Source organism: Ursus arctos, unplaced genomic scaffold, assembly GCF_023065955.2.
Source record: "Ursus arctos isolate Adak ecotype North America unplaced genomic scaffold, UrsArc2.0 scaffold_6, whole genome shotgun sequence".
Classification (NCBI taxonomy): domain Eukaryota; kingdom Metazoa; phylum Chordata; class Mammalia; order Carnivora; family Ursidae; genus Ursus; species Ursus arctos.
Window position 1 is genome coordinate 59,232,068 of NW_026623078.1, and position 12,161 is coordinate 59,244,228.

A 12,161-nucleotide genomic window follows, 5' to 3' on the forward strand; every position below is an offset into this window, starting at 1 on the left:
GAATATTTGTGTCAATGGTTGATCAACTCAATCATATTATTTTATGACTATTTTATATATAAAATTATCTTCCTTATGATAAAGGAGTGGATTTTTAAGCTTTACTACTACCTGTTAGAATTTGAAAATATATTCTTTCATTTAATCTTTACAGTCATTCTGTGAAGTAATTATTACTATTACTACTTTAATGATGAGAAAATTAATATATAAGGAGTTTAGATGACTTTCTCAAGAGCAACCTTTATTTTCCTTCATAGCACTACTCACCACTAGGGCATAATACATATTTACTTTTTTAAAAAATTTATAGTCTTGGGGTGCCTGGGTGGCTCAGTCACTTGAGTGTCTGACTTTGGCTCAGGTCATAATCTCAGGGTCCTGGGATCTATCGAGCCCGCATTGGGCTCCCTGCTCAGCGGGGAGTCTGCTTGCCCTGCTCGTGTTCTCTCTCATGAGCTCTCTCTCTCAAATAAGTAAATAAAATCTTAAAAAAAATTTATAACTGTCTCTCCCCACTAGAATATAAATTGAGTGACAGCAGGGATGTCGTCGGTTGTGTTTAATGTTGTATTACTGTATTTTAACATTTACAACTGTGCCTTTGCATAGGAGGCACATTTGCTGAATGAATGAATGGTCAAAGCAGAAAAAATATGAATGAATAGACTAATTTTTATAAACAAACAAGCAAACAAATAAAATTCCATCATTTAAAAAAATCCTATGCATATTCTCCTTAGCCATGCTACCCCTGTTCTCTGTTTCTTTATTTGAGGTTGAAGTCTATGTCAATGGAATTCCAGCTAAATGTTCGGGTGACTGTGGGTTTACATGGGATCCCGTGGCCACTCCATTAGTCCGGGCCATAAACCCATCTCAAGGTAATCTCCTGCTTTATAACTTGGAGTAGAGGGTGGAAGACAACTAGCAAAACTGTAAACTAATAATGATTTTTTAATATACAAGTTTCACCAATCAGGCAAGCAGACATTTTCTACATAGTCAAAAAAAAATCTATCAGATCAGAAAGCTGTAGAAAGAACATTTATTGTTTATTTTTGAAAAAAAAAATCATATTTGAAGTGGAACTTGCCAGTCTTCTACTTCTCTAATTTCACCACGTTAGAATCAGTCTCTAGAATTTCACTCTGATGAGGCATTTTTGTGAGCTTCTGCTTGCTGGGGTATTAACAGGAATCTTATGAGACCACTTCTAGGGGATTTAGGACTAAAAGGCTGGTAATGAGACAGCTGCTGTTAGTAAAAGAAAATAATTAGGTCCTAGACTTGAGAACTAGAGAGAAAAAATTATTGCCAAGAACTCAGTCTTGGGTGACACATTGTACCATATCTTCATGATATGTTATTACTTTAAAAAAACATGATTCCGCTTTGTGTCTGAACTCCCAGTACTGAAGTGAACAGCAGGACTAAGGTTGTTAGGAGTGACCTTTGTTTCAGTCAGAAAGATAAGCTCAGATGCTATCATCACACATTTAATCTTGGTAGCTAGTAGAAAAATTCATCTGCTAATTATATATCAGGGGGAAAAAGGGACATTTTAAAAACAGTACATCTTTGTGTTGGAAGAATATGTTCTTCAGACTTTTTTTACAGTAATGATATTACTTTGGGACAATTCATGTTACATGGGGTCAAAACTCTCAAGAATAAGAATCTGATTAACTTTCATTTGATTGTGGTTCTTTGGTATTTATATTTTTTGTATCTACCCTTGTATTTTGTAATGAATTTCCATTTTTATATGCACTTCTGGAAGAAATTGTTTCTTACTCAAAATAATTAACAATCTGAATTGCCTTTTGCCATATTTTGATAAATTTAAAAATAATGAAAAGATACTTATAAGTATAAAAGACATTTATACTTATAAATAATGCTATAAAAAACACCTATATGCTCTTCATTGAAAATTAGCACTGTTAGCATTTTGTCCTATTTACTTCCAATCATCAATTTAAGAAAGGAAATATTATAGGAATAGCTAAAGTCCTCTTGAGGCCAAATCTCTGCTTCTGGTCCCTGCAAATCTCCCCAGAGGCAGTCACAATAATTAATTTTGTGTGTATTCTTCCATGCCATTTTAATACCTTTTGTATATAACAGGCACACATGGTAATTTTGCCAGTTTTTTTAAGCTTATGAAAGAGACGTTGAAATGTAAATATCAGAGCTATTACACTGCAAATATCATTTGCATCTGACTTTTTGTCATTCAGCATTTATTTTGAGAAATACTTATATGGTTTTTGCATGTCTAATTCATCATTTTAAAATTCTTCACGAATATCCCAATTTATTCTTGTCTCTGTTGATGGACATTTAGATTGTTTGCAGTTTTTTGCTTTTACCCATAAGTGTATTGAGCTTTGCTGCACAAGTCCCCTATTGCATACATCCCGGAGCTTCTTTAGGGTATAAGCCCAGAGACAGAATTGCTGGCTAATAAATGAGTTAATGTGTATTCAGTTTATTAGATGACCAAATTGCTCTCCAGAGTGCCTGTACTTGCAGCAGGCATGAGAGTGCCGTATTCCCCACATCCTTGTCAATACTTGGTATCACCAGCTTCCTAATTTTGGTCAATCTGATGGGTGAAAGGGTTTATCTCATCATCATCTTAATTTGTCTATTCCCTGATGAGTAACGCGTGTGAGCATCTTCTCATATGTTTCTCAGATATTTGGGTTATTTTTTCTGCAAATTGCTTGTAAACATCCTTTATCCATTTATCAGTTGTCTTTTTTCTATTGACTTATAGCTGCATATTATATATTATGTTTCCCAATCCTTTGCACATGTCTCCTCCCAGTACGTCACCTGCACTTTTAGTATCCTGCTTACGGAAGAACCATTTCAATCATGGATTTGTTCCAATTGATTTTTCTTTTCCTTTATGGTTAACCATGGCTTTTTACACTTACTTAAGAAACCCATCTGTACATTAAAGTTAAGATGTTTGATTATGTTTTCTTCTAAACTTCTAGAGTTTTCTATGGACTATGAGAAACAAACTGAGGGCTACAGAGGGGAGGGGGGTGGGGGAATGGGATAGACCGGTGATGGGTAGTAAGGAGGGCACATATTGCATGGTGCACTGGGTGTTATACACAACTAATGAATCATCGAGCCTTACATCGAAAACCGGGGATGTACTGTATGGTGACTAACATAATATAATAAAAAATCATTATTAAAAAAATAAAATAAAATAAACGTCTAGAGTTTCACATTTTTCATTCTTAGCTATTTAAATCCACATGGAATCCATGTTGTATGTGATGTTATATAGGTAGGGTGACCATATCATTTATTGACCAAATCTGGACACTAGAGTCAATGGAAGAACATTAACTATAAGGTGCTGAGACAGTGGGTGTACGCTGGTAATATCTCAGGTACTTGAGGATGTGTGTCTCCCTAGATAGAGAAACCTTATTTTATCACAAGTGGAAAGTGCCCACAACACATATGGTGCAGTTCATCCTTTTGTCATGAATTCGTGATGGCAGTCCCATTGTAGTGTAAGTTACCATACAGAGATGCCTGTTTACTTTGTCGTAACAGTAATTTTCCTTTCTCTATGTCATTCTGTACTTCGGTCAGATAATTCTTCCGCTAATCTCTATCAACATAGATTTAAAACATGAAGCAATGTAGAGCAATTCAATGGAAAAAATTTACCATTGGTAAACATGTGCCTTCCCCCCCCCCCGCTTTATGGCTTATTGTTTATAGCCTTTAGAAGATAGGCATATTTTTCTCTGCAAAGCATTTGATTTCATAAGAACAGATTCTGTGGTTTTTTCATTTTAATATTGTTGTTCAAATTGATCATTTTCAGGGTCCTATGAAAAAAGCGCAATTCTAACCATATCAGGCTCTGGATTTTCTCCCGATTCAGCTGTATCAGTTTCAGTTGGACCAATGGGTTGCTCTCTTCTTTCTGTGGATGGTAGGTCCTTAGTAAAATTATTACCATTACATCTAATTGCTTTTCTCTAAGACAAGGTAGACTCAAAGAGCAGTATTACAATAATCCTTCTATAGCTCACCCGATGGGGGCATGAAATTGGCCAACTTCTCTGGATAAATGCACTATCTTTTTAATCTTTCGTTATGACCACAGACTCATTCTTTCAGGGCTGTACAGTGTCTTTATCTCATTAACAGTTGATTTTTGTTCTTTCCCTTCAAAAAGTTGTTTTTAATTCAGATATTCTGTGCATTCTTGAGATCTAAATCAATAATGCACTTGTATTATAAATGCACGTATACTGTTCTAAATGAACTGTGAAGGATAGGTTTTCATTTAGGCTTTGATCACCGTTCTTGATGAAACCTGATTTTACTTAGTTTTGGACATAAATCATACATTGAACCAACATTTTTAGAATTATTGATATAAATGATTTTACAGATTAGGACTTTTAAGTTATTATTATAATAACCTTTTTTTTTTTTTTTTTGGCCACAGAAGTCAAGGGCAAATTGTTCACTTTGCTTTTATTATTTTTTCACCTAGCTTTTTTCTAACAGTGTCTGATTCATAACACCAGGTAGCTTGCAGAAACTTTCACCCCATTAATATATGAGTAGTTTTCCTTAGATACATTACTTGGGGTATAAAAATGGAGGCCAAAATTTATATTTACAAATATAAAATTTAAGTAATTTTATCTTACAAACATATTTAATTCATCATGTTTTCCTATTTTATCACTAGAAAATGAGATCAAGTGCCAGATTCTGAATGGAAGTGCTGGGCATTTCCCAGTGGCTGTGTCCGTAGCTGATGTTGGACTGGCACGGAATGTGGAGGGTGAGGTCTTCTACTTCACTTATCAGAATCGGATCTCACACATCTGGCCTGCTTCTGGCAGCCTGGCAGGTAATAGTTAATTGTTCTAAACAAAGAAAATTGCATAAATTTCTGTCATTTCACTGTACTATTTCTAGAACAGGGTGGAGCGAGAGGAACCCCAAGCTCCCTCATATAGAACAAAGGAGACTCCCGTTTTGGAAGGCACAGTGATTAAATGGCTGACTAATTCTTTTGTTTCTTATGAAGCACAAATCAGGGTGACTGCTTATACTTACATCTTAGGTTATTGAATTAATATCATCAATTATTACATGTTTCTATAACAAGCTCATCAATTATGTCAAGATAAGATTTATTAGTTATTATTCTGCTTACCAGCTGCTCCATTTGTAACCACAGTCTCAGTGGAGCTACTTGACCCAGAAAAAGTTCCAGGAACGAATCGGGGAAAGGAAGGCTGACGCAGAAGATGGAAAGAAAATAACACATTTTTCCTGTCCTGCTTCATTTCCTTCGCCTTTGTTTGATGATGCTCGGTTTTGGATTTTTGCTTTGGTCTCGATCTTTTTGGTGTGTTTTGTGTTTTTGTTTTACTTTATTTTTGTTCGTTGGGATTTTTTCTTGGTTCATTTTACATAGAGATATTAAAATTTGAGATTTGGGAAGAGTCATAATTCACTTTCATTCCCTCCCACAGAATGGTTAAGTATGTAGAAACAGCATAATTTCTCTTTAGAATGAAGAGGACACTATGGAAAATAGCAGTTGCTGCTAGCAATGCCCCAAAGCAAATGGTGGTTCCAAATCTGTTATTTCATTAAATCACTTGGCCCAGTTCCTTGATGGTTCCAGACTTCAGAGCTCTGGCTCCCGGATGTGGTGGTGATTAAATACATTTCGAGTCTGATCCTTGATTATTTGTCAACCCATCTCTTGATGGTTAGAAAATTCTTGAATGATGAGTTAGATTCTTGCCGGTTTCCTTTGTTATTGTTGATCTATTATTGTTATTGTTGTTTCCTTTTGAAGGTGGTACTCTTCTGACTGTATCTGGATTTGGCTTTAATGAAAACTCAAAGGTATTAGTTGCAAATGAAACCTGCAATGTGATTGAAGGGGATTTGAATAAGATAACCTGCAGAACACCAAAAGTAAGGCATCTGACTTCAGTCATTTCTTTTTTTCCTGAAAAATCTCAGTAGGTTAAACACGTGTCATTTTTACCTAGGAACTGTGGCATTACAGTGTTGTTCTGTAACAATTATTTCTTCAACATCTTTCTGCTAAGATCCAAAAAGGAAGCATTATATCCACATTCTAGATACTTACCATTTGGAAAGACAGATGCATAAACCAGTATTAAACAATGTGTTCCGCTTGAAATCATAGAAGTAGATACAAAGTAAAAATAAAAGATAGTGAGGAGAGGGGCGCCTCAGTCATTAAGCGTCTGCCTTCGGCTCAGGGTGTGATCCTGGCGTTCTGGGATCGAGCCCCACATCAGGCTCCTCCGCTGGGAGGCTGCTTCTTCCTCTTCCCTCCCCCTGCTTGTGTTCCCTCTCTCACTGGCTGTCTCTCTCTCTGTCGAATAAATAAATAAAATCTTTTAAAAAATTTAAAAAAATATAGTGAGGAGAGATTGTAGAAAGAGTTTGACAGAAAAATTGATGGCCTATCAGAACTTGAACAATGAGTGAGAGTTGACCAGGTAAATTGAAGGATGAAAAAGATTCAGTACTAACAGTCTAAAAAAAAAAATTCAGAGAAGCAAATCTGAACATTTTTTGTTTCTCAAAAGAAGAATATATGCCTTAAATGTGATAAAGTTTCAGTTTGTCGACAATAATTAATAAAACAAATACAAAAAAAAACCCATGTGAAATTCCTCATGCAATATTTTATCTTAGCAACAGTCATTGTTCTTTATCTTAAAAAATAGTGTCTAAATTTAAACCAAGACTCTTGTTTGCTTATTTTGTGCAAAAGGATGCTGAATCCAGTAACATTAAAAAAATTGAGCAGACTCATTGTGGGTATTATGTAGTTGAAATCTGTAGGAAAAGTAAATTTGAGCACGTGTTGGACCAAATGATGATGAAAATCTGAAGGATATGGTAGATGAAAACTTTGTTCAAATTACATCATTCAGTTAAACGCTGAGTGCATGTTAAGCAAATACTACATGCTGGACAAATGTTTATTCCTAACTGGGAAGTGTATAGATATTCTATCAGTGGAAGTACCAAACATTTTCTTAGGGGTCCAAGCGTTAGTCTGATTCTGAAATTAGGTCAGCAAAAACTTACAATGTGATTTGTCAGTGAAGGGGAATAAAAAATTACATTTGAGTGTGTTTTAAGAGCAAAGTGTCAAAACTTTTAGCACCTTTGCTTTATCAGTTTAAAAGAGTCACCTGTCCAGGGGCATCTGGGTGGCTCAGTGAGTTAAGTGTCTGCCTTTGGCTTAGGTCATGATCCCAGGGTCCTGGGATTGAGCCCTGCGTTGGGCTCCCTGCTCAGTGGGGAATCAGCTTCTCTCTCTCCCTCTGCCCCTCCCCCTGCTCCTGCTGTCTCTCTCTCAAATAAATAAATACAATCTTTCAAAAAATTAAAAAAAAAATAAGAGTCACTTGTCCAGAGCATATGAACTGTATTACAGAGCCCTTAGGAATCCAATAATATATGTGCATTTAAATTGGTCATAAACACCCTGAAAACCACTTTATCATATATCTTTATGTAAAAAATTAAAACATGTAGCTTACATTGGATACCACAGCTTTCTAAATATCTGAGAAATGATTCTGATTCATGACTTTGAAACCAAACAGTTTATTTTGAACGATTCTATTTGATTATAGGCATTGGATTTCTTTATCTCAATACTTAATATTTTCTAATGTTTTATTTTTATTGTTTTTTTGTTTTAATATTTTCTTGTTTTATTTTTTCTTCTTATTTTAGAGAATTGAGGGTACAGTTGATATTTCAGTTATTACCAGTGGATTTCAAGCCACAGCAAAGGATGCTTATAGTTATAATTGTTTACAGACTCCAGTTGTAACTGATTTTAGTCCAAAAGTACGAACAATACAAGGTAAGAAAAATTTCAATAAGATCAGTCATTTGACATATATATGTAAGGTGTATATATGTAAGATATACATGTATATGTAAGCTATATATATACACAACATAGATAGATGTAAACTATTTCTAGAAGGGTTTTTGAAGCATAGTTTCTTCTACAGTTGTTTCTTAAAGCAAAACCAGCCACAAGTTTTATTTTTTTAAGCATAGATTAGTCTACTTATTATTTCACTTTAAACATGTGCAATAAGGAGAACAATATTAAGTTTTTTAGAAAGTACTTTGCCATCTTTTTTTCCCTGTGAAACAGTTAAGCATGAATTTTATCTCAATGTGGCAGCTATTGATTCTTTCACTGATTTTTCTTTTGCCTCTGCAAGCATTAGAATTTCCTAAGTCCAATAAAAGATAAGAAATGAGTTGGTTAAAACCATGAGAGACTCTGGACTCCGGGAACCAAACTGAGGGTTACAGAAGGGGGGGAATGGAGTAACCAGGTGATGGGTATTAAGGAGGGCACGTGTCGTGATGAGCACTGGGTGTTATAGGCAACTAATGAACTGTTGAACACGACATCAAAAACTAATGTTCTATATGTTGGCTAGTTGAACATAACAATAATAAAACAATAAAAATAAAACTCTTAGAATTGAAAAAAAAGAAATGAGTTGGTTTACTTAATATGCAAATTTTATGCCACATAATAAGTTGAATCTTCTTGTAAAACTTTTATTCTCTTTTAAAATAACAGGTGAAGTTAATTTAACAATTAAGGGTTATAATTTTGGAAATGAACTCACACAAAATGTGGAGGTATACGTTGGAGGAAAACCCTGTCAGATTTTTCAGTGGAACGTCACAGGTATTAGATGTCTCTTGCCCAAGTTGTCTCCTGGAAAACATGATATCCATGTAGAAGTCAGAAACTGGGGCTTTGCTTCAACAAGGTATAGTAATGACCATAAACTTGAGGAGTTGTGGAACACATGGGGCTAATGGTTTTGGGATAAGAAAAGAAATAGTCATTGACTTTACAATATTTCAGTTGCTTTTTTCACTTATCTACATCTTTTGCGAAGTACTCCGAGAAGATCTCATACAGTGCAATCTGTGCTTGGTTTTGAGGCCAATACCATTCAGATGAGGTTGTAAGATTCTCTGTGAATCTAGGTTTACGTATATATCACATAATTTTCTTTTATTCCGGGAATACTTCTCGAGCAGTTGTTGAGGGGCAGGAATTTTCTCAGTTCTGGATTCACTGTGGAGAATAAGAGGGATGTGCCCTCCACTGTTAGTAATGCCCACAGTTTTGTTGGGGAGGCAGATTTCAAACAAGAAGATTACATCGATAATTTAATTATAGGTGTGAAAAAGGCTATAAGAGGTAGTAGGTCTGTAAGAGCATATAATAGAGAGCACTAACTTACCTGAGGGACAGGAAAGCGTTGCAGCTGAGCCAAGCAATGGGTAGGAGCTGCCCATAAAGGAGAGGATGGAGAGAATCCTTCTCCAGCTGTTTCCTTTAGGTAACTTCAGTATTTTCTTCCCAGAAGCTGTTTGTTAAAACTTGAGTAAAATTTTAGTTCTGGCATAAGAAAAGTACTGGTTTAGAATACTTAGAAAAAGAGGAAACTGAAATTTAGGGATTTAAAAAAAAAAAGGGCAGGTACACCTGATTCAGAATAGGAGGAGGGATTATTGCAGCAGAATCTTGAAGTGAAGGGAGATGAGCAACAGTAAATATGAACCCCAGAACTACATCCCCTCTTCGACTCACAGGGCAGAGTTCACAGGGGTTCTAGAAGAGCTGCTGGTTTGTGCTTTGGCATGGTGGAGATAATGAGCAGAATTGACAGCATACAAAACTGGGTATTTCAGTGACCATTCAAGAAATATGAATTCAGTTATGCTGAGGAAGTGAAATAAAAGTTAACACAAAGACTCATTTTACTCATGATGAGAGCTGGGACGTAGGAGTCTACTCTAAATATCAGGGCAGAAAAGCACTGTACATTCTGATGGCCTCCTAGCAGACCCAGTGTCTGTAACAAAGCAAAATAAATTTAAAACTCTCTCATTTGAATAGTGGGAAGGGAGATCATGACAAGCTTCCAACATACATAGAATAACAAATTCAAGTTAGTTGTATAAAACTTTTATTTCTTATATAAAATGTATGGAATTTCATTTCTATTCTCTTATAGATAGTGCTGTGTTTATGTTTTACTCTAATGAATATGTAAAATGTTTTAAAGGACATCATATATTTCTTGTGACCTCAATTCTTATAACCATATCTTTCTCATAACAGTTTAATGTTCTCCATCTCAAATTATTCTTGCCATGGGATTTTTAGAAATCTAATTTTCATCATTAGGGAAAAACTATTATTATATGTTATTATTATATATAGTACATTATTACATATACTATATATGTTATTATTATACACATACAAACACAGACCATCCAACCAAATTAAGGTCATGTTAATTATCAGATTATCTAGTTCAAAAAAGTAATGTCTAAATATTCAACTACTTCCTTTTCCTAAATGAATCATATCCTAATAAGAGTTTAGCGCTAGGATCTCATGGAAAGCTCATTGAAACATCGATTAATTTTTCTTTTGCAGAGACAAGTTGAATGCTTCTATACAGTATGTTTTGGAAGTGACTGCCATGTATCCACAGAGAGGCTCTTTATATGGTGGAACCGAAATCACTATAATGGGTTTGGGGTTCAGCACAGTACCAACTGAGAACACTGTGCTCTTAGGTAAGAGCACCTTCACAGAAGGGTGTTATCATTTTTTTCACTTTAAAAGACGTGCTTCGGCTGCCTGGGTGGCTTAGTTGGTTAAGCATGTGCCTTTGGCTCAGGTCATGATCCAGAGTCCTAGGATCAAGTCCCAAATCGGGGGCCCCTACTCAGCAGGGAGGTCTGCTTCTCCCTCTGACCCCCCTCCGCTCGTGCTCACTTGCTCTCTCTCTCACAAAAATAAATAAATAAAATCTTTAAAAAAAATAAAATAAAAGATGTGCTTTTAGGTGCTGAGTTATTACACAAATACTCTCAATCATGGAAACTTTATTTTACTATTAGCGTATAAAAGGTTAAGTGTGTTGGTTACAGTGGTAAAGAGAAATTGAATAATTGCTTTTGATTTCAATAAATAAATATTTTATATTTAATGTGTATAAAAAGTAAAGGTCTTTGGACTCTGGGAAACAAACTGAGGGTTCAGAGGGGAGGGGGGTGGGGCAATGGGCTAGCCCAGTGATGGGTATTAAGGAGAGCACGTATTACATGGAGCACTGGGTGTTATATGCAAACAATGAATCATGGAACACTACATCAAAAACTAATGATGTACTATATGGTGACTAATATAACATAATAAAAAATAAATAAATAAAAAATAAGAAATACACAAAAAAAGTAAATGTCTCTGTTCTAAAAATAATACTCAAACATGATAACTCTCAGAAAAGTATCAAAGATTTTACTAGATAATGTGGAGCTTTTGCAGGGCCTTAACTGTTTGCTAATTATACTTCATCTCTATATTTTACAAAAAAATATTTGAGAAAATGTTATTTTCCCTGTCTTTTTTCTTTCTAGGGTCCTTCCCTTGTGATGTGATTTCCTCATCAGAAAATGTCATAAAATGTATTCTTCATTCAACAGGGAATACGTTCAGCATTACCAACACTGGAGAAGATTCAGGTATCAGCCAACGTTTCTATATTGTAAATAATGGAAGCCCTCTACCCTGAAATTGATTTTATTTTTATTTATTTAATACTTCATAGTATTTGGAGGAAAAAGTATTGCTATTTCTTTCTATAATTCGTCAATAGTTTGTCTCTAATTTATCCCCTTGACATAGGGGGCCACATATAGAATGAATCAGTGGTAGACTTGAGTCTACAACTGTAATTTGCAAGTTGAGGAATTGCCCCTAGGTTTTCCTGCAGTACAGAACCTCCTGAGTTATGGTAGTTTGTTATTGGCCATGGGTTTCTAAATAAATATTCAAATTGAAATTATATTGATTTTGGCATGCCTCTATGCCTGAGAAAATTCTCATGCTTAAAGAATTGATCATAGCTTTAAAAATTATTCCACGTGATATTTCTGAACAACTTGTTTATTGATTTTCTGATTTTTTTTCAAATTGTCTCTTGATCATCAGTTTTGGAGGTGTATGGTTTATT

At 35.0% G+C, this 12,161-nt stretch overlaps 1 protein-coding gene across 3 annotated transcripts in view; it reads left to right on the top strand.

Moving 5' to 3' along the window:
• PKHD1L1 (PKHD1 like 1) overlaps positions 1–12,161 on the top strand; it is a 148,637-nt gene that overhangs the window by 49,166 nt on the left and 87,310 nt on the right. For all 3 annotated transcript variants that reach the window (XM_026495557.4, XM_057307885.1, XM_048212537.2), the window contains 8 exons: positions 779–884; positions 3,869–3,979; positions 4,751–4,915; positions 5,879–6,000; positions 7,813–7,945; positions 8,690–8,885; positions 10,577–10,719; positions 11,566–11,670. In XM_026495557.4, coding sequence (XP_026351342.3) covers positions 779–884; positions 3,869–3,979; positions 4,751–4,915; positions 5,879–6,000; positions 7,813–7,945; positions 8,690–8,885; positions 10,577–10,719; positions 11,566–11,670 — 1,081 coding nt within the window. The remainder of the gene's footprint in view (positions 1–778; positions 885–3,868; positions 3,980–4,750; positions 4,916–5,878; positions 6,001–7,812; positions 7,946–8,689; positions 8,886–10,576; positions 10,720–11,565; positions 11,671–12,161) is intronic.